The sequence below is a fragment of the Benincasa hispida genome, chromosome 10 (assembly GCF_027475165.1).
Source record: "Benincasa hispida cultivar pf3 chromosome 10, pf3_genome.v1.1, whole genome shotgun sequence".
Classification (NCBI taxonomy): Eukaryota; Viridiplantae; Streptophyta; class Magnoliopsida; order Cucurbitales; family Cucurbitaceae; genus Benincasa; species Benincasa hispida.
Genome location: NC_143487.1, coordinates 27,969,719 through 27,992,210, shown reverse-complemented (window position 1 = coordinate 27,992,210; position 22,492 = coordinate 27,969,719). Strand labels below are relative to the sequence as shown.

The 22,492-nt window shown below is 38.4% G+C and overlaps 1 protein-coding gene across 6 annotated transcripts in view; it reads right to left on the bottom strand.

Moving 5' to 3' along the window:
* The window catches only part of LOC150033238 (uncharacterized), a 28,460-nt gene that overhangs the window by 915 nt on the left and 5,053 nt on the right, over positions 1-22,492 (bottom strand). For 2 of the 6 annotated variants that reach the window (XM_090305830.1, XM_090305829.1), the window contains exons 2-5: positions 19,988-20,148; positions 19,703-19,890; positions 4,442-4,541; positions 2,382-2,454 (exon numbers count right to left, since the gene is read on the bottom strand). In XM_090305830.1, coding sequence (XP_090161956.1) covers positions 4,491-4,541; positions 19,703-19,890; positions 19,988-20,148 — 400 coding nt within the window. In that variant the 3' untranslated portion in view covers positions 2,382-2,454; positions 4,442-4,490. The other 4 variants (XM_090305832.1, XM_090305831.1, XM_090305828.1 and 1 more) reach the window with 4 other exon arrangements.

Sequence of the window (22,492 nt, the reverse complement as noted above, 5' to 3'; positions counted from 1 at the left end):
TCCATGCTATACGTGGCATGCTCATATCATGAACACATTATCAATCATAACAACTTTTTATGGAAACTTTCCTATAACCCTCTTTTCCTGCCAATGTGCATATCGACAATTCTTTACGAGGAATCAATTGCGATCCATAAAAATTGAACATACATATACCGATCAATCTTTTTTTTATTTCATTTTATGCTTTGTTACCTATTCCGTTAGGAACCACAGATTTTTTGGTACATCATATTCATGCATTTACAATTCATGTAACGGTACCCACATCTGAACTGAATTCTTTCTAGTTAAAGAATCTCTTTCTAGTTGCTCTGGAACAATTAGAAGATTTTTTTTCCGCTAGTCATGCTTAGGTAACTTGACTATATTTCCCATCGGTCATCACTGACTATTATTTTCCGCCGATCGAGGTCGACTATATTTTTCCGCCAAGCACCTTTTGTTAAGTATGCTAACTTATGTAGTTCGGGTATAATCTCAGTTTCCATAGAAATTTCACAAACAATATCATGGCAACAACATAACATCATCAGCATGCATTTTACACTTATATATACATTTATTCACGTATCAATGTATAAAACTAAGTAAACACTCACCGTAAGCAAGTTTTTCCACTAAAATCACCTTGAGAATACCTTCCTGAGAATTCCTCCATATTAATGGAAATTCCTCAATTAATACTTATTATATCCATAAATAATATCAAACTAGCCAAAATACTATTATATAATGAAAACACCAGCTTACCCTACTTCAATTTAGCCAAAATATGAAAATTAGCCTCTTTAGAGGTTATTTGGACCGTGGTAGGCAGCTGGGCGTTGGGCAGTAGGCAGGGTGGGCGTGCTGTGCCGCACAGGGGACTAGCGCATTTGGGCGTGCACTATGCTGGGTGTGCGTTGCGCTGGGCGTGATGCATCGCACGGGGAAGGCAGCTGCGCTAGGCTGGCGTGCGGGATGCGTCGAGCGAGGCGCGTGTAGCGCTGCGTGCGCATAGGGTGTAGGCTGGCTGTGCGTCCGGCTGACTCAATACCTCACTAACGCAGCCTTTGTTTCTTTTGATCTCCAATCAACTTGGCAGCCTAATAACTCAAACATAACTCTCTAAATATGCTCTCAACACACAATTTAGGTGATGGTATGAATAAATTCCTCTTGTCAAACCCCTCTATTTATAGCCATTCCAAACTCACCTCATGGTGATAACTCAACTCCCATTTGTCCCACTTTGGAGCTGCCAACACTTAGCCTACCAAGCCTAGCCTTGATTTGTTCTCATTTCAGCTTGCCAGCCAAAAACTCCTTTTTTGCATGAAATCTCATTCACCCACCTCCTGCTTGGGGTGATAAGACTTCAATTGCATGAAATCTCCTTTAGCCACCTCCTACTAGAATTTTGTGTGATCCTCCTTTTGCCACCTAAATCACTTAAATACTTAACATATTTTTCTATTTAAATTGTCTAAGACTTATGCTCATATACCATTGGCATTTTCCCTCGAAGTTTTCCATCAATTAGCCTTACTTTTGATCCTCAACGCATAGCAACTCACCCTTCCTTCATCAAAGTCCCACTTAGCCAACGCATGAGTTGGCCATCACCAACGCATAGGATGGCCACTCGCCCTCAACGCATGGCTTGCTAGGTGGTGCTTGCTCGGCCTACTAAACATGGATGCATGGTGCTGACCATCGACGCACGGTGTGCTGCCTAGGCGCTTGCGTGCTCGGCCGCATAGGCACTCTCAGCCGTATGGGTGTGTGCTTGGCATAGTGCATCGATGCATGGCTGCTCGACAGACTCGGCAGCGTTTCGACGGATAGGATGGCTTGCCCGCTTGCTCGTTTGACGCATAGGCAGGGCGCTCGGCATACACCATCGATGCATGGGCTACGCGCTCGACATACACCATTGACGCATGGGCTGCACGCTCGGCATCCACCATCGATGCATGGCTGCGTGCTTGACGCATGGCCTATACATTTGGCTTCAATGCATGGCCTGCGCGCCTAGCATGCTCACTCGACGCATGCTTCCTGCCCATGTCCGCATAGCTCATGTATGCCTTTGCGTTGGTTGTATGCAACCCTTAGCCATTTTTCAAGTCTTCTTGCTTCCATCCTCCATACCTTCTTGCGTCCAACTTGTTTTAAGCTCCTCTAGGCATTTGGATTTTTGGTCTCCTTTTTGGATAATTTTAATGTTTTCCTCCCTTTGTTCTAATATCCTTTCTTAGGATTTTTCTTCTCTATTTAACCTCCCACTTTAGATTTAGTGTTAGGGTCTTACAACACTACATATAAAGAAGTTGAAAACAATTATTCTTATGTTTGAATGAACATAAATTGTTAAAAAATGAATGCAAATTTACCTTTACAGGTTTCCATTTTGGAGAACACCGATAGTGTTGGAGATCGTGCTCGGCTTGCCATGTTTTCAATCCACTAAATAGTTTGAAAACATTAGTTAAATATAAATACTCCAATTAAGAGCTAATAAAGATCAGTTACACTTACATATTTATATCTCCATGATCCTCTTGAACTTTACTTCGAATAGAATCCAAAACATAAACACAATTTTCTTGTAGATTGATTACAATCAATATCCAATGATAACTATAATAAGCAATAATTTTGAAATATTAGTAAGCATAAAATGCAAAATTAAAAATAACTAAAAAACTTGTATTCACTTACTCTGTGTTATATGGAACAAGAACTTGTATTTACTTACCCTATGTTACTTCGAATATATTAGTATGCTTAATCAACTAAGTAAGACCAAATTAGTTTATATATAATTGAAAGAAAAATATTTTGATATACACTTAAACCACATCAAGCAAGACTACCAACCAAGTATATATCCTTCAACTAATTTAATTCCAACATTTCAAAATTTCAAGAAGCTTAATCATTGGAACAAAACATAAAATTAATGAAATAACACTTGAACCACACCAATCAAACATAATCAACCAAGTAAGACTAAATTAGTTTATATATAATTGAAAAAAAAGGATTTTGATATACACTTAAACCACACCGAGCAAGACTACCAACCAAGTATATATCCTTCAACTAATTTAATTCCAACATTTCAAAATTTCAAGAAGCTTAATCATTGGAACAAAACATAAAATTAATGAAATAACACTTGAACCACACCAATCAAACATAATCAACCAAGTAAGACTAAATTAGTTTATATATAATTGAAAAAAAAGGATTTTGATATACACTTAAACCACACCGAGCAAGACTACCAACCAAGTATATATCCTTCAACTAATTTAATTCCAACATTCAAAATTTCAAGAAGCTTAATCATTGGAACAAAACATAAAATTAATGAAATAACACTTGAACCACATCAATCAAACTTAATCAACCAAGTAAGACCAAATTAGTTTATATATAATTGAAAGAAATGGATTTTGATATACACTTGAACCACATTCAACAAGACTATCAACTGAGTACGTATCTTTGAACTAATTTCATTTTAACATTAACAAATTTCAATAAGCTTAATCATTGGAACAAAATATAAAATTAATGAAATAACACTTGAACCACACCAATCAAGCTTAATCAACCAAGTAAGACCAAGTTAGTTTATATATAATTGACAGAATAGGATTTTGATATACACTTGAACCACACCAAGTAAGACTATCAACTGAGTACATATTTTTAAACTAATTCAAATTCCAACATTAACAAATTTCAAGAAGCTTAATCATTGGAACAAAACATAAAATTAATGAAATAACACTTGAACCACATCAATCAAGCTTAATCAACCAAGTAAGACCAAATTATTTTATATATAATTGAAAGAATATACACACTTGAATCACACCAAGAAAAACTATCAACCAAGTACATATTTTTGAACTAATTCCATTCCAACATTAACAAATTTCAAGAAATTTAATCATTGAAACAAAACATAAAATAAATGAAATAACAGTTGAACCACACCAATCAAGCTTAATCAACAAAGTAAGACCAAATTAGTTTATATATTTGAAAGAAAAGGATTTTGATATACACTTAAACCACACCAAGCAAGACTACCAACCAACTATATATTCTTCAACTAATTTAATTCCAACATTTCAAAATTTCAAGAAACTTAAACATTGGAACAAAATATAAAATTAATGAAATAACATTTGAACCACACTAATCAAACTTAATCAACCAAGTAAGACCAAATTAGTTTATATATAATTGAAAGAAAAGGATTTTGATATACACTTCAACTACACCAAGCAAGGCTACCAACCAACTATATATTCTTCAACTAATTTAATTCCAAAATTCCAAAATTTCAATAAGCTTAATCATCAAAATAAAAATAAAATGAATGAAATAACTTTAAATTACTAAATATAAAATTCATATGAAAATAAAATTTTACCTTTCCAAGCAAACAACTTAAAAAACCCACAAACTTGAAGAGATCCAAATCAAAGCTCGAAGATTGGAACGCTTAATCCGACTACTTGTACACTCGAATCCTACAAAATGATCAAATTAACCAAATAAAGTAGCTAAACAATCCTAAGTTAAGTGGAAGAAGATAGCACATTTCCAGTGTTATCAATAAGATTCAACAAAATTCTTTATGACCCCTGTGTTTACTACAAGAAGAGTTCTGAAGGTGACTATGTTTATCTACTACTTTATGTTGATGACATGCTGCTGGTAGGAATAGATCCAACTAAGCGAAGGGAGATAAAAGCTGAATTGAGTGTTGAGTCTGATATGAAAGATCTAGAGGCAGCAAAGTAGATTCTAGGGATTGAAATCATTAGAAGCATAGGAGAAAATGAACCATCTTTAACCCAGATCCTACACCAATAAAATACTATGCATATTCAATATGGCTAGTTTTAAAGCAGAGTCTACACCCTTTGCACAACACATCAAGATCTCAGCAAAAAATTCCCCCAAAGAGCCGACTAATGAAAAAGCTATGAGCCATGTCCCTTACTTCAATGCCATAGGAAGTTTGATGTACCTAATGGTCTACACTAGACCAGACCTAGCACGTAGTTCAAGTCTGGTTAGTCACTATATGAGTAACCTTGGCAGAAACACCTTAGATGGGGTGCTCTCCTCGTTTTTCTGCATGCATGTGTTCGCTGTTCTTTCGTTGGAATACATAGCATAGAGACACTATAGGGCAACACCTTAACACTCCCTTAAATGATGCTCTTTGTCTTTTAGTGCCGAGTGCAAGTAGAGTACGCGCTACTACACTCCTTTACAGAGGTACTTTTGTAATTTCTTTGAAATGGTTTGTGCTTCTAAAACTCTTTTTGGATCGTTTTTGCTCCAAATTACCCTCTTGGGATGATTTTACCTACAAACTATGGCATTAAATGCATGAAAATCACGAACAAACCTAAATTAAACTAAGAAAAATAACACTTTTACAATGCTACAATCTACTATGTTTTTTTTAATGTAACATATGTTTTGTAAACTGGCACTCATTGAGCATCCAACTCATACTTTTCTTTTTATGTTTTCCCCTGGTAGCGGGAGAGTTTCAGGTGCCTACTGGACACAAAGCCTGCCACCTGTTAGACTCATTTTCAGTATTATGTAATATAATTTATGGGCCTGCATGTAGATATAAGTTTGTAGACGTATGTTTTGAACAAGAAATAAGTCATAAAGTTAAACTATTATCTGTAAACTGTTTTCTTATGAGTTCTATATAAGTAAATGTTTAGGAGTTTAATAAATTAGCATGTTTAAAGTAGTAACAAAATGGAATGTTAAGTTAAGAATAGGTATATCGGGTGATGGATACCGCAGATGGGAGTGGTATTTGTCGTCTTCAGATCTTTATCTAGATTAGATAGCTAATTTGGGATGGGGTATGACATCTCCACTCGCATGTCTCTACATGAATGATTTGGATCATATTATTTGTAACACTTATAACATTTGTAACATGTATAAAGTGGGTTGTAGCATAAGACACCCTACGTTATCCATATACTATAGACTCTTTAGGTTATTACACTGCATACTGTTCAAATATCATCAAATAACCTTGGATTTTTTCCGTAATGGATAACTCATTATTGCATTAAAAATAGTCATTTATTATATTCAATAACTAATTAACTATGAGACTTTAAGGCATAAATCCCAATGATGATTTATATATATATATATGAAAAAATGAAATTGTTATAATACAAGAGATTTTCAAAACAAGAATGGAAGTAGAAAAAAAGATGATGGAAATGGGTGATGGGATGTTAGTCGTCGACGGTTGTTTCCTTACTTCTTGTTGACTTGAATGATGATCTTATACTTCTGCTATTTAGGAATGGGTTCTGGTGATAAGGAAGTGACCACAACTCTCTCAAGTTTTTCTGTAAAGAAGCTTCCTTTTTTGGTTTGATGTACTCTGGATTTCTTCTTTGCTCCTCTGTTTTCTCTCAATGGCTGAATAATCCTTTTTGCCTATGGTCTCCTCCTTTTATATTCCTCGAACGCAACTATGGTAGCACGCTGATTGGGTAGTTGGTGACATGACAGTGTGCGGAACATAAGGTTAGCACTGACCAAGTGGTTGAAGATATGGTAGGTAGCACGCTACTCATAAGGTTAGCACTAACAAGTGCAAATAATCTTTTCTCAACTCTTGATGCAGTGGTCAGAAATCTCAAGGCATGTGTGATGGCATCATAAAAGTGCTATTTTTCTTAGCTTAATTTTAGTTTGTTTGTGAATTTTACATGTTTATTATCCTATTTTATAGGTATTGAGCAATAAAAGGGTAGAAAAGTCATTCGGAGCAATAACAAGACTTAAGAGTTAAACTGCGGCTTATTAGCATCAACTATGAAGAAAATTATTGTCGTTAGTGCTGGTTGAAGTATTCATGGTTACGTTCAGCTCATTGTCGTTAGTGCTGGAAAATGGAGAAATGTTGCGTTGTATATTAATCACTGCCTGGCGCAACACATCATTGCTAGTGTGAAACTCCGCAAGCGATTGGCAGAAGGAGGAAAGCTCATGGGAGAGGAAGCCTCGCATCTCATCGACTGCAGCAACTAGGGATGCGATGGATGAGTGATGGGGGGAAGATACCTTCGATGTCTCACCAGCATCGTTTTGGGACTGATTTAAGCGGCTAGCACCCAAATCGTGTAGGTCATTAGCACGAGGCAAGGTACGCAGTGAAGAATGGGTTATTAATTGTTGGCTGGCTGAAGTTGCTAGTGATGGGGGATCCGAGTCTGGGATAAGGAGGAGATTTGTAAGAGTTTAAGGGAGAGAGGATAGAGGGATAATGGGGCTAGGAGGGAGGATGACCAAAGGTGAAGGCTGGTCAATGGAGTCATCAAGTTGATTGTGTTCAGAGCACCCCTGCACAAGTTCCTTGCTTTTGTCATTTCTACGCTGCCTTTTGGGTCGAGGAGGTTGAGACGCATTCAAATCAATGTTGGGTTGTTTTGGTGGAGGGTCTAGGCAATGTGGCGAATCTTTCAACAAAATTGTTAGAATCTTTATGTTGATCAGGCCGTGAATCTTCGGTATGGGCTCATCTTCAATACCATATCCCACTGAAAGGCATAGACTGAAGATTGTCCGCTGGAAGAAGAATTGTCCTCAAATCCTACCAACATAGCCCCTTATTTGCCTTGTGATCAATCTTCCAACATCGATGGGAATGTCACATGCAATACAATATGCAACCATGACTCTATCCCTTGAGATGGTTTTATCGTGTGTTGTCGGGAGGAGTCTCTTCTTCACCAGATAAACCCAAAGGTGCGCTTCAGGCAGCAAATAGTTGGAGGCAAGTGTTTGAATGTCGATCAGGAAGATGGTCCATATGGTGCCCGATTGCGCCAATATTCTCAAAGCATCTTCCAAATGCCCGTCTTCAGGATTATCAATCAATCTGTTGCCTGGTGCCTCTGAAAAGTCTTTTAACTTGTAAAGTTGGTTGATATCTTGGGCATTGAATGATGCGACCCTCCATTGATGATTACCGTGTCCTTCGTTTCGTGCAGGCTGCCTTGGTAGAAGGCCCTCACTACCCTTGGAATGACTATAGATGGGCATTGACAAAATGTGTCCCACCCAAGCTCTACCAATATGCTTGTGATGAAGTCCGGTAGTGGGTTTGGCGTAGGGAAGAAGCTCATCTCCATTAGAAGGTCATCGTTTTCTTTTCTGACCTTCAAACGTCTCCGGGTTGGCGATGATTCGGTGCCTTCAACTTTTTTCTTGCCCTTATCTTGGGCGGCCCGCAATTCGAGCCCTTTGGCGCCTCACACACGCCCTTTCCTTCTCTCGATCAGCTTTTTCTTTTTCCCATTCCTCTCTCTCCTTTCATTTGAGTTCAATGTTACACTGGACCTTTGCCCTTCGACACAAATCCTTCTTTTCCTTCTTTCTCCTCTCAGCTTCCTCTTCCTCCTTTAACTCCTTCTCAAATTGCTCAGAGGCGAGAACAATGCACTGCTCATCCTCGAGCTTCTTTTTGGCTTCTTCTTCTGCGTTAACACAATGCATTTCCTCATCGTGAAGCCGTCAAGCCGAATCTACTGAGGTGATGATTTGGTGTGCCTGTTCCAACTTTTCTTCTTTTTCTCTCATTCTTCCTTCTCCTCTATGCACTCAATGATTTCTCTGTGCATAGAGGACTCTTGGTGATTTACTGGAGGCGTGTCCACTGTCTCCATCTCCTTATCTTTTGTTGTCCGTGTTCTTGATTGCTTGACAAGTGGGGTGACTGGTGTGTCAACATCTTCTTCCTCAGAACATCTAGGTTGGGCCCCCAAGGTGACCAGGCGGTCGCATGAAATTGGGGATTGGCTTTGCGTTGCTTGCTCTTTAGGTGGCACAGATTCATCCACCCTTGCGGTGGTTGATTCACCTTCTACAACAAAGCTCTCAACCCTTTGTCTGCGCTCCTATTCGTGCTTGATGCGCTTTTCCTCGCGCCTGCTTTGTTTTTTTCCGGCTTTCCTTCTATCTTTCCTTTTTTTTTACACTGGGCCTCTTCTTGATCCTCATCATCTTCTTGTTTCTTCTTTTCCCTTCTCTCCTTTCTTCATTGAGCTCTCGCTGCTTCATCTGCGTCGTCCTTCTCCTTGGCAAGTTGCTAATCCTTTCTCTTCGACTCCACATCCTCCAGCACTGCTCTAATCGGTCCCTCATTGGAGTTTGCTGGCATATTCTCCTTAGGATCAATTAACGCAAGGACTTATCCTTGCGAAGCAGTGACTGCCACATCTTCTTGAGGCAGTGGCTAGTTTACCACTCCGACCTCCGGTAACCCTCCATCTCATTCCATAGTGCTTAAAATACAACACCTCCTTGTCGTCGTTTCGCTTCAGTTCACTTTCGGTTGGAGGCTGGGGAAGAACCACCTCAGGACTGGTGGTAGGGGCACTCTCCTTGCTTGGCCCCTCACAGCGGACAGATGGCAAGGCACTGGCGGAGGAGTAGGCTTTTCTTTTAGGTTTTGTGGGGAATCGGGGAAAGGGCATAGGTTGAGTGGTCCGGCGATGGCTGACGGCCAAAATGACTGCCTCTCAAGCGGAAACAGGGGCTTTAGTTGGGGAGGAAGGTTTAGGAAGATGAGTTTGACGACTGACCGACCATGGATTCTGACGAAGGCTAGGTTTGATTGACTAATGAGTAGAATGCAGAAGGCTTGAGAATGTTGGAATGCTTGAGTGTTTGAAGTGTGGACAAAAATGGGATACTGACGCTGGAAGCCTTATATAGGTTAGGGTTCGGGAAGCCCAACAATCATGATGATTGTGTACGGCAGGCTTTGGGAATCTCAAAAGCCTGCCTATCATTAAATGCTCGATAGACGAAAGGACACTTCGTCTGTCGACGCATTAATGAAGCCTAAAAAATCTAAACGTTTCGACTGTCCACATTCCCGCATAGACGTTCAAATGACTCTCATGTGAATGAGGAAGAAGATGGGCGTAATGAGTGCCCCACACATCGCAATAATTAACGAAAACCATTCAAATATAAATTATTGCAATTGCAAAATCAAATTCTCAAAACAAGCAGCTCAAAACAAGGACTGAATTAAAACTAAGTAATGAAAGTAGTAAAGGATAGGAGAATGGATGCCTTTAAAAGAGCACATGTGATCGCAAGGCGCATCCATGCGGGCAATCATGCTTTCCCAGCTAGGTCAATGGTTTCTTTGCTACGATCCATCAAGCCCCCATAGTAGGGCTTTATGTGTTGACCATTGACCTTGAAGATTTTGCTCCCGTCCTCACTAGGTAACTCCACTGCTCCGTGTGGAAAGATACTTTTGATTATAAATAGGCCAGACCATCGTGACTTTAGTTTTCCTGGAAACAACCGAAGGCGAGCATTAAATAACAAAACTTGTTGTCCATTTCTTACTAATTCTTTCATCATGCCATCTCTTTGTTTGCTCTTAATAAATCTTGGCATTTTCATAAGCAATTATGCGTCATTTAGTGAGTTCGTTCAATTGCAGATTCCAGGCCTCCCCTGCACTAGTTAGATCAAAGTTTAACTTCTTAAGCACCCATTACGCTTTGTGCTCCAGTTTCAGAGGCAGATGGTAGGCTTTTTCGAAGACAAGGGCATACAGGGACATCCCAATAGGTGTTTTGTAGGCTGTCTGGTATGCCCATAGGGCTTCATCTAACCGCTGCGCCCAATCCTTCCTTGAGGTGTTCACCACCTTTTCAAGAATAGACTTGATCTCCCTGTTAGAGATCTCTACCTGGCCATTTGTTTATGGGTGATAGGTTGTTGCAACCCTAGGCCTGACATTGAACTTGATTAGTAAATTCGTAATGATATGATTAATGAAGTGTGTACCTTTGTCGCTTAGTAATGCACGGGGCATGCCAAATCTATTGCAAATGTTCTTTTTGAGAAACTTAGCCACCGTGATCGCATTATTCTTGGCGCAAGAGATGTCCTCTACCAAATCGATTAATGCACCCCCTGTAGCCAAAAATGGACGACTTAAGATGATGGGGACATCTGTGTCTACTTCATAGTCTAGGATAATGAAGTCGGCATGAAATATGAAATTATCAACTTGTACGGGCACATCTTCGTTCTTCCCTTCGGGATGCGTTATCGACCTGTCTGCTAACTGTAGGGTCACAGTGGTAGGTCTTGCCTCACCAATACCCAACTTTCTAAAATGGAAAGTGGCATTAGGTTAATACTAGTTCCCAGGTCACACCACGCAGTGCCAACTTCTTTTCTCCCAATGGAACAAGGCAGTGTGAAGCTTCCAAGGTCCTTCAGTTTCTTGGGGAGATTGTTTTGAAATAATATACTGCATTCATGCATTAATACAACTATTTCGTACTCCCCGAGTTTCCTTTTGTTTGCAAGAATATCTTAAGAAACTTCACATAACTGGGCATTTTTTCAAGTGCCTCTATAAGAGGTATATTGATGTGAAGTTGCTTTAAGACGTCCATGAATTGTTTGAACTATTTGTTGTCATTTTTTTCCTCAGTCTGCTAGGAAATGGCGGAGGATCCTACCTCATTTCCTAAGTAGGTGTCTGCTCTTCAGCATTCTTGGCTACTTGTGATGTTGGTGTTGGACCGATGTTTTTAGGAGACGTGTTGCATTGATACTTTTTCGATATGTGGTTCTGACGTTGGAGAGATAATGTTGTCGTAATGTTGTTTTCTTTTGCGATGTTGATGGGAGCATTAGCAATAATTGGTGTATGTTCAGTGGTAGTTGTTTCATCTATTCGTCTGGCTTCTCTATGGGTTATTGACGCATGAGCAGCCGTTTTTCCACTACGCAACGTCATAGCTTGGCATTGCTCCTTTTCGTTTCCTTGCGAAACCTCTGAATTGCTCGGTAGGATTCCCGGTTGTCTGCTTTTTAATTTGCTGGCTAACTGTCCTACTTGCACTTCTAGACTTCTAATTGATGAAGCTTATGATTGAATTAATGCGCCATTTTTTTAATATACTCTTTCAATAAAGATTCTAGAGAAGTTAAAGTGTTTGAGCTGGATGGTTGGCTATAATTGTACGATTGTCTGTTTTGATGGTGTTGGTGGCTCTACGGCACTTGATGGAATCCCAGAAGGTTCCCTTTATGTCCCTGGTGGTTCTGATGCAAATTCTTTTGTCTTGCCTGATCTGTGTTACCTCCCCATCCAAAGTTGGGGTGGTTTCTTCAGCTGGGGTTATACGTATTACTGAATAGGTTGTTGTGAATGAAGAATACGATTGCTGGGTAGTTGAGCAGACATTAACTGAATGGGCATCATTGCAATGGATGCAACTGATCGCAGTGACTTGCGTTAGTGTATTGGCCTACACAGCATTTTGATCGCAATGACTAGCTAATAGGCCCACTTCTTGGCCTCGTCTCGAAGTGTGTATGGAAATAAATAGTGTTGAATTCCTTCTGGAATTACGCCTGGTATTGAGAATGTATTGCACATCTCAACAGAACTGTGAGATGTGTGTGTGGGACTTCACCTTGCATTCCTTCGAATTAGCCGGCATTTTGGATCATCTATAGCATTACAAGCTTAATTTCAAATCTGGCCAGACCCATAATTGAACTCTTATGCATTGTAGGACAATTTTTGTCCATGGATATAATTTATATAAGCAAGTCGATCATTCACCAGTTGTTCATAATTACAGTTGGGTCAAAATGTCCGTTTTTTCGCTATAATTACATCTTTTCCTTAAGTCCTCACTAATTCTTCTAATGAACAATTTGTTTATGATCTAACCATAAACTAAGCCCCCTCTTGGGCCAATGAGAGAGCAGGATCCCTTTGTTCAAGGACCAAACTAAAGGGAACTCCTCATCTACTTACCCTATATGGGAAGGAATGCATTCTGTCTTGTGAGGTTATGTTCCCAACTCCCTACCATTTAGTCAAGTCCCAAAGTAGTAGGCCTATTGAGTTGGTAACTCGACCCACTCTCACCTATGCAAATCAAATGACTGATCTCAAAGGCAAGAATTCATAAATCACTTGGAATTAAGATCGATATGCACATGATTGTCCTATGAAATATTAATCTCGTCAATTAACAAATTTACAAAGGAAGGTAAAATATTTGGCAGTCTAATCTTATACAAACTTTTTGTATCGTATACCTCCATTCACATGTTTTCATATAAATGGTTTGGGTTAAACCATTTGTAACTATTGCAAAATGGGTCATATCTATAGTGTCACCAAGATAGGGCATTCAACCTTATCCATATCCTATAAACCTTTAAGTTATTTCTTGAACATGATCCATCTGTATGTCAACTACATACACGTTCAAGACTTATACAATAATATTGGATTTTTTGGTTTATTGGATAATGTTATGCAAAATAAATAATTAATACAAAATAAAATAACAACTTATTTTATTAATGATAAATAGTTTATTTACAAAGTTACGAGCTTTAGGGTATAAACCCTAACATGTTACTCACCATAAGAGAGTTGAAGACATCTCTCTACAATAACCTAGGTAATGAAGAAAAGCTCAATCACATTAAGAATCTAGGAACTGCATCGTTATTAAGTTGGACTATAGCTCTCTCGACTATTGTGGATATGGTTTCATATGCCCACACCTATATTACCACTTTAGTATACCAGAAAAATATTGAATTTAATTAATATATCAAGTCATATAATTATGAAACATGAAACAAAAGGTACCTGGAAAGCATAAGGAAAGCCCGATATAGTATACTTTTAGAATATAGTTCTTGCCCATTCTTGCCCTCTACTTAGAGGCTTAGAGGCTTATGTTACCATTCTTGCCAGCTTCTAGGTCCCTTAGAGGGTTCCAATCAAGGGCTTCAATGGTAAAAGGTTGGATAGACTTAATACCATAAATATTCGAGTAGAAATCAAGAATTTCCTCAACAATATCCGCTTCATTAATAAGAGTGTGACTGTGTTTACTCTCCAAGGCAGAAACAAGATTTTTACTTTTTCTAGAGGAGACCCATCTATGGAAGAAACTAGAGTTTTTCTCTCCTTCACAAAGCCATTGAATCTTACTTTTCTGAGCCCAAACTCTCTGCTCTTTAATGATGGTGTCAAGAAGAGCCACTTTGTAGTTATCTCATTTTTTAGCTTCACCGTCCGAAAGCAAGCCCAAATCCTCCAACACGTCGTAGGCAATGATTTTCTCAAGCGAGACTTTCTTTTGAGGAAAGATATCTCCAAAAACCTCTTTGTTCCATCTTTTCAGAACCTCATTCAACTCTTTCAACTTCTCCATAAATGCATAGTTCGACCAACACTCTGTTTTGAAACTTGCCCACCAGCCCTCTAAGTTCCTAATGGAAAGATTGTGTTCTAACCAAACATTTTTAAATCTAAAAAGCGTTGAACCCCAGGCTTGCAAGCCTAGCATAAGTAAGATAGGAAAGTGATCAGACGTACTCTGAGAGAGCTATCAGCTTTAACCTCTCTAAAGAAATCAACTCAAACTTTGGAAAGAAGAAATTGATCAATTTTTGAGGCAGCTGGCCTACTTCCCATCCTGGACCAGAAGAACGCCCCATTCCGAAGAGGAATTTCTACCATATCCATCTCCTTAATGAGAGAACTAACGTTTTTATACTTCTAGTTGGGCACCCTTCTGAGCTTTTCTCATTAACCCACCTAATAACATTAAAATCCCCTCCAATACACCAGCAATTATTACAAAGCCCAAATAGAGCCGAAAACTCGTGCCAAAAGGAGTCTCTATTTCAGTGAGATGAAGGACCATACACACTTGTGATCCAACCACAAAAATCAACATTAGTTCTATACAAGATCAAGAGAGAGAACTTGATGGAACATGAGACATATGCAGCGGAAAAATGACCTAATTACACTCTAATTCTTTTAATTAAAAGGAAATTAGTATGCAATTTGAAGGAAAAACAGTAAATTAACTTACCTTTGAAGCTCCCGAAAACCGCTTTTCCTCACTGAATCTCGACCCGAACTCTTCCAGACTATCACTAGAGTTGACCTACTATTCTCTAGACTCAGAACCGGGTTATGGGACCCAATGGATGAAGAAAACCTTGACAGAGAAAGAGATGGAAAAAGATGGAGATTTTTTAGATTGGGTTTTTAATTTTTCAGCCCAATTTTGAAAACTAACTATTTGCAAAAAATGGCAAAAGTTTTTAAGTGGGCTTTCATAGAAAAAACCTTGCAACATTTGCATGAAATAAATCCATAAAAATCCAACACCTAGAATCTACTATCTAAGTGGGCTTAATGTCAACACTATAAGCCAACACCTAGCCCACTATTTTGTTAGTGGAATTATCCAACAAAAGTTATGATTTTTCCACTAACTTTAGTCAAATAGCCAAATAGTCATTTGGTCAAAGTCAAACTTTGACCAAAAAGTCAACATTTTGACTTTTATGTTTTTTTTTTTCGTGTTGACTAATTTTAACCTCCCGAGCATGAATCTGCATTCATTTTCTCGAAATTCAAATCACATTTGAATATAAGGTCGGTCAAAGTTTGACTTTTCAAAGTGAAAAGTCAACTCTTTGACTTTTTACATCTTTGACCATTTCCATTATTTCCAAGCTTCCGAATATGAACGTATTCATATTCTTGATATTTAAATCATATTTAAATATTAAAGCTATATCTCTAAACTGAAAACCCGACCACTATATCATATATACTTGTCGGTTTCTCTCTCTTCACCTAATTCGAACAATTCGAATTATTCTATCATACTATTCTAAGTTTATTCCATATGAGCTAGTAGGGGAACCTAATGTACCTATAGATCATGGGCTCCAACGATCCGAGATTAGCTAGCTAAACTCTTTAGACGGAGCTAATCAACATTCGTTAACTAACAGGTCATTCCACTATAATCCCGTAGTTGCACTCTCTTCACTAGTAGGTATATTTGTGTCCATTTGATATAACCATGATTAGTAAGCTAATCCTTCACAGTTGTTCATAATCTCGGTTGGGTCATATAAACCTTTTTACCTCTAAGTCTACATCTTGTTCATTAAGTTCCACTAATCCTCTAATGAACAACTGGTTTAAGGTCCAACCTATAAACCGAACCCCACTCGGACCAAGGAGAGGGTGGGGCCACTTGTTCAAGACCTGGATTCAGTACTAAAGAGAACAACCTATGTACTATCCCTATAATGGTAGGAGTGAATTCCATCTTGCACCCTATGTTCCCAGCTATCCACCTGATCTTACTCCTGAAATGGGATGCTTACTGGGCCAGCGATGATAAGCTGCCCTCACCTATACAGATCTAAGGATAATTCCGAGTGAACAGGAGTTCATAGGTAGCTCAGGATTAAGATTAAGTTACCTAGGTCATCAATTAATGAAATAGTCAGTTTTATACATAAAAGAACATTTAGAACGTAAAAAGTGACTATTTCATGGTTTAGTCTTATGCAAACTCATTGCATAGGATGCCCCCACTCACATATCTCTATATGAACGATTTAGGATCACATCGTTTGTACTATCTACAAAGTGGGCCGCATCTATAATGTCCCCAGGATAAGGCACCCAAACTTATTTATATACTATAGACCATTTTGACTATATATGTGAACTTGATCCACATTTATGTCACTACATAAAGTTCAAACTACATTAAATAGCCTCAGGACCTTAGTTTATTGGATTCAAGATTACAATTTCAATAACAACTTTATCGAAAAACAAAACAAAATATGTTTATTAATTTACGAACTACGAGTTTTAGGACACAAAATCCAACAAACTCCCACTTGGACTAAAACTCCTAGTGGAGTATCACAATGTTGAATTTAAGTGAGAAACATATGAGTACAATAAACTAGGGCATATACCCAAAAGTTCTCCCACTTGTCCTAGATTACTAACTTCGTAGACCTAGACTCTATAGGTGACCTTCAAACACTTTAGCCGTGAGGGTCTTTGTAAAAGGATCAATAATATTTTGCTTAGAAGATATCTAGGTCACTACAACGTCTCCACGATGTACAATGTCCCGGATCATATGGTATTTGCGCTCAATATTCTTGTCGCGCTTGTGGCTTCTTGGTTCTCTTGAATTTGCAACTGCACCACTATTATCACAATATAAGGTGATGGGCAGATGCATATTTGGAACGACTTCCAAATCTGTCAAGAATTTTCTCAACCATACAACTTCCTTTGCTGCTTCGCAAGCAGCTACGTATTCAGCCTCCATTGTGGAGTAAGCTATACAGGTTTGTTTTACACTTCTCCACACTACTGCTCCTCCGTTAAGGGTGAACACTAATCCAAATGTAGACTTTCTAGCATCTTTATCAGTTTGAAAATCAGAGTCAGTGTATCCAGTAAGTATCAAATCCTTAGACCATACACGAGCATGTAGTTCCTCGTTCTCCTAAGATACTCGAGGATATTCTTAGCGGTAGTCCAATGATCATATATAGGATTGGATTGATACCTACTGACTATCCCTACTGCATAGCATATGTCAGTTCTAGTACATAACATTGCATACATCAGGCTCCCTACTACAGAAGCATAGGGAATGCGTCTCATATCCTCAACCTCTTGAGGTGTCTTAGGACATTGATCCTTTGAGAAATGAATTCCATGTCTGTAAGGTAACAGATCTCTTTTGGAATTCTGCATCTTATACCTAGACAACATTTTGTCTATATAAGTTGCTTAAGACATGGCTAGTGTTCTGTTCTTGCGGTTTCGAATAATTTGAATCCCAAGAACATACTGCACATTTCTCAAATCTTTCATTTGGAACTGCGTTGCTAGCCATTTTTTTATGTCAGTTAGGTAACCTACTTCATTCCCAATGAGTAGAATATCGTCAACATATAATACTAAGAACACTATAGTAAAATTGATGATCTTTTTGTAAACACAAGGCTCGTTAACATTCTATTCAAAGCCATAAGATTTAATCGCAGTATCAAATCTTATATTCCAAGATCTAGAAGCTTGTTTCAATCCATAAATGGATTTTTGAAGCTTACAAACCTTTTATTATTGACCCTGTGCAATAAACCCCTCTGGTTGAGCCATATAGATACTCTCCTCAAGATCGTCATTTAAAAAGGTTGTCTTGACATCCATCTGCCAAATTTCATAGGAATAAAAGGTGGCAATGGATAAGAGTATTCTAATCGAATTAAGCATGGCAACGGGAGAGAAAATTTCTTCATAGCCCACTCCCTCTCTCTGGGTATTAACCCTTTGCCATAAGTCGAGCCTTAAAAGTCTGTACTTTACCGACTTGGTCTCGTTTTCTCTTATAGATCCACTTACAACCAATTGGTTTTACATCATTTGGTTGATCTACAAGTTCCCAGACAGAATTGAAGTACATAGACTCCATTTCGAGGTTTATGGCTTTGACCTACAGATTACGATCCACATCTTTTATCGCTAGTTTATAGGTCGATGGATCCTCTATGCCGTCATCAGGTATGACGACTTGTGTTTCTGTTAAACTCAAGTAATGGTCAGGCTAATGAACAACCCTCCCACTACGTCAACGCATTCTCAACTCTTGAGAAGGATGTGACTGACTAGATGTATTAGTTTTATCTTTTACTTTAGTAGATGAACTAGTTCTATCTGTAGCGTCTTTGGAAATTTCATTCAATACTAGTCTACTGCGAGATTGATGACTTCTTATGTGGTCTTCCTCTAATAATGTGGAATTTGTCGATACAAATACCTTATTCTCTTGAGGATCGTAAAATAGACCACCTTTTGTTTCTTTTGGATAACCTACAAATAGGCATAGTTTTAAACGACATTCCAATTTTTTAGGATTTTGCAACAACACTGTGTCGACATTCCCAAATCCTAAAGTGATGTAAACTACCTTTACGCCCTTTCCATAGCTCGTAAGGTGTTTCTGAAACACTTTTAGAGGGAACGTTATTTAAAATATTGACAACAGTCTCTAATTCATGTCCCTAAAAGGAATCAGGTAACTCAGCAAAGCTCATCATTGAGCGAACCATGTCCAACAAGGTTCTGTTTCTTCTTTTAGATACACTGTTCTGCTAAGGCATATTAGGGGTAGAGAGTTGTGACTTGATTCTGTATTCTATCATATAGTCCTGGAATCTTAAGTCCATGTGCTCCCCACCTCGATCTGATCGTAGTGTCTTAATTGTTTTACCTAATGATTCTCAACCTCAGCCTTATATTCTTTGAACTTCTCAAAAGAATCAGACTTGTGATGCATTAGGTAAATATGACCATACCTTGAATAATCATCAATAAAACTGATGAAATATTCATACCCACCTTGAGCTTTGACATTCATCGGTCCACAAAGGTCCGAATGTACGAGCTCTAAGGGTATTGTGGCTCTGAGACCTTTTCTAGTAAAAGATATCTTAGTCATTTTCCCCTCAAGATAAGACTCACATGGAGGTAAAGAATTGTCTTCTAACTCATTTATGAGTCCATTCTTAACCAATCTCTCAATCCTATTGAGATTTATGTGACCAAGTCTTAAGTGCCATAAATAGGCATTAGAAGAAACTTTTTGTCTTTTATTCTGAGTTTTGACTGTTCTAAACATCTCAGTATTTAAGAAAAAATTTTCTTTTAAGTTGTTTTCAAGTATAGCAGAACAAATTTGAATACCTTTTCTGAAAATGAATGCTTCATTAACTTCCATCTCATTTTAGGAGCATACAAAACATCTTTAAGTATGATATGTCTATCGTTGAAAAACAACTTCAAGTCTCCCATTGCTTCGGCCGAGACGACCTCTCCTGTTCTAACCTTGAGGGTGATCTCTCCTTCTTCAAGCTTTTTCCAGGAACTAGTTTCTTGAAAAGAGAAGCAAATATGTTTAGTGGCTCCTGAATCCAATATCCAGGTTGAGGTATCATAGTCCGCTAAACATGTTTCATCAATCATATTTACCTTGTGCTTCTTTCGAGGCAGGGGTCTGAGGACATTCCTCAGTTAAGAAAAATCTCAAGTCATCTATTACTAGTGTTGAATTCAGATTGTTTTTCCATGTTGAGTAATTATCGCCGTTTAGTTTCTCGGAAGCTAAGAGTTGATCTAAAGAGTTAGTCATGCTGAAAAGAAAAACATATCCTTTTTAGTAAAAAATATTAATCTTTTAAATCCAATCAAGTTTAGCAAAAAATCTAATAATGTACCATTCATTATTATATTTTGCAATGATATTTCAACGGTTAAGAATAATCTTCACCGAGAGGTGATCGACTATTCCTCCGTTGAACCAAGACTATCTTGACTAGCTACTATCACCAAAATAACTCTTATTCCTATAGTAACTTAGTTATCGATACTTTGGTCAAGAATTTACTAACACTTAGTAATTCTCGAAAGTGTGACCCTCCATCTTCAGACCTCAAAGATTGGAATCATTATACTCCCGAAGTTTTAGACAAGAATGAAAACGGACCTGAGAGACCCTATCAATTTCTAAGGTTCGCGGAGTTCCGAATCTTATAATACAGCCCTCCGATTGGTAAGGTCGCTCCAGGGCAGACATGCAGGCGCATTATAGGAATCTCATGGTGTAACCTAATGGAAGAGACCATAGGATGTGTTGACACACTTCCTTCTCCCACTTACTATGAACAACTTCCCCTATTCACCTTGGTATTGACTCATGCAAACACTCTCCGAATGGAGTCCGCTCCCAGGACGACCCAAAGCCAAGCATGAATCTCACGATGTGAACTCTTAGGGACGCTAGAGCAAAAAGTACATTACTTCTCTCCAGCTGAAGTGTTCTAGATGGTTAGGGTAAAAAATACTTAGCGAACATTTCAGCTAACTAAACATATCTTAAGTCTAGGTGATTCATCCGAGTATAACTTTTATATTGGATTTTTAACCTATGATGTCTAGGTGATAAACAAATTTTATTACCTCACAATGCTCACGCATGCTCATAAAACCAGTTTAACTTAACTCAGACGTTGGCTCGATCTCCAGGTAGTAGGTGTTCCGTGAACTGTCAACTAAAAAACCTTCAACCTTAGTCATCTTATCTGACTTTTTGCCAAGATCTTACTGAGTGAGTTTTCTTGTAACTACGGTTTTACATGATATCGACCTATTTTTCTATGAAAAATGGGATTGCTCGATGGTTAACCCTAAGTGAGCATGCATCTTATCTTTGTTATAGATTTTAGAAGTCTAGGTTATTTTATAACAATTATAAAATAAATTATAACAATTATAACCCTAGAGCATTCATTTATAACATGCTTCCTTCAATCAAACATGCTTTAATATAATTCTTATATTAAAACTAAGCATGCATAGTATATATTTTATAACACTTATAAGATATAAAAAATGCATGTCACATGCTTTTCCTATGGTGGGGTTTTAAAACTATATGGCATACTATATGCACACATAATCAAACAACATTATACATCACATGCATAATAGGTAAACAACATTAAAGTGGACCCATTTTGGCATTAAAAACAAACAAATAACTAATTTATTACATAAAATAGCAACTAGCTACCCGGAACTGGCTTCAAACACTTTGAACCATCTGGAACCACTCAGAAACCACTCGAATCGGCCAAAAAAACATTAAAAACCAAGTTGAACCGGTCAAACAGACCAGTCCAGACCGTTTAGTCAACGTTCGCTCGCACGGTCAACGGAGGCATGGGTGCGTGGGTTGCGGAGCGGGTTGGCGCACGGGTGCGCGGGTCGCGGGCAAACGGCGCACGCGAGGCAGCTTCGAAGCGGGTCGTGGAGTGCGGAGCGCGAGCAGGCGGACGGGTGCACGGATCGCACAAAGCGGAGCAGGCAGGCGCTAGTCGGATTCAGGCAGGGCAGGCGTGCGAGAAACCGGGCGGCGAACCAGGTCGGGTCGGGTCTGGGAGACTTCTCTCGGGTCTGATAGCCAAATTCGGGTCTGTAAGCAAAAAACCTTCAATTTTGTTGCTGTCCTCTCTCCCGGAATCAAGAAATGACAACCTAATTTCAACTCTAATGACTCCAACAAATTTACAAACCCTTTCACACACATTAATGCTCATAAACATGTGATCAATTACAAATTTCCACTAGAAATTTAAAGAAAAACAATGTCAAAATCATAATAAATCCACTTTAGTCCATATTTCATTCAACACTTGAATAGAAAAGAAAAAAACACCTACCAAAAGCAATTGAGCGTAATTAAAGCATACTCTGATACCACATGATGGAACACGAGACATATGTAGCGGAAAAAGGACCTAATTACATTCTAATTGCTTTTAATTAAAAGGAAATTAGCATGCAATTTGAAGGAAAAACAGTATATTAACTTACTTTTGAAGCTCCCGAAAACCGCTTTTCCTTGCTGAATCTCGACCCGAACTCTTTCGGACTACCACTAGAGTTGACCTACTATCCTCTAGACTTAGAACCGAG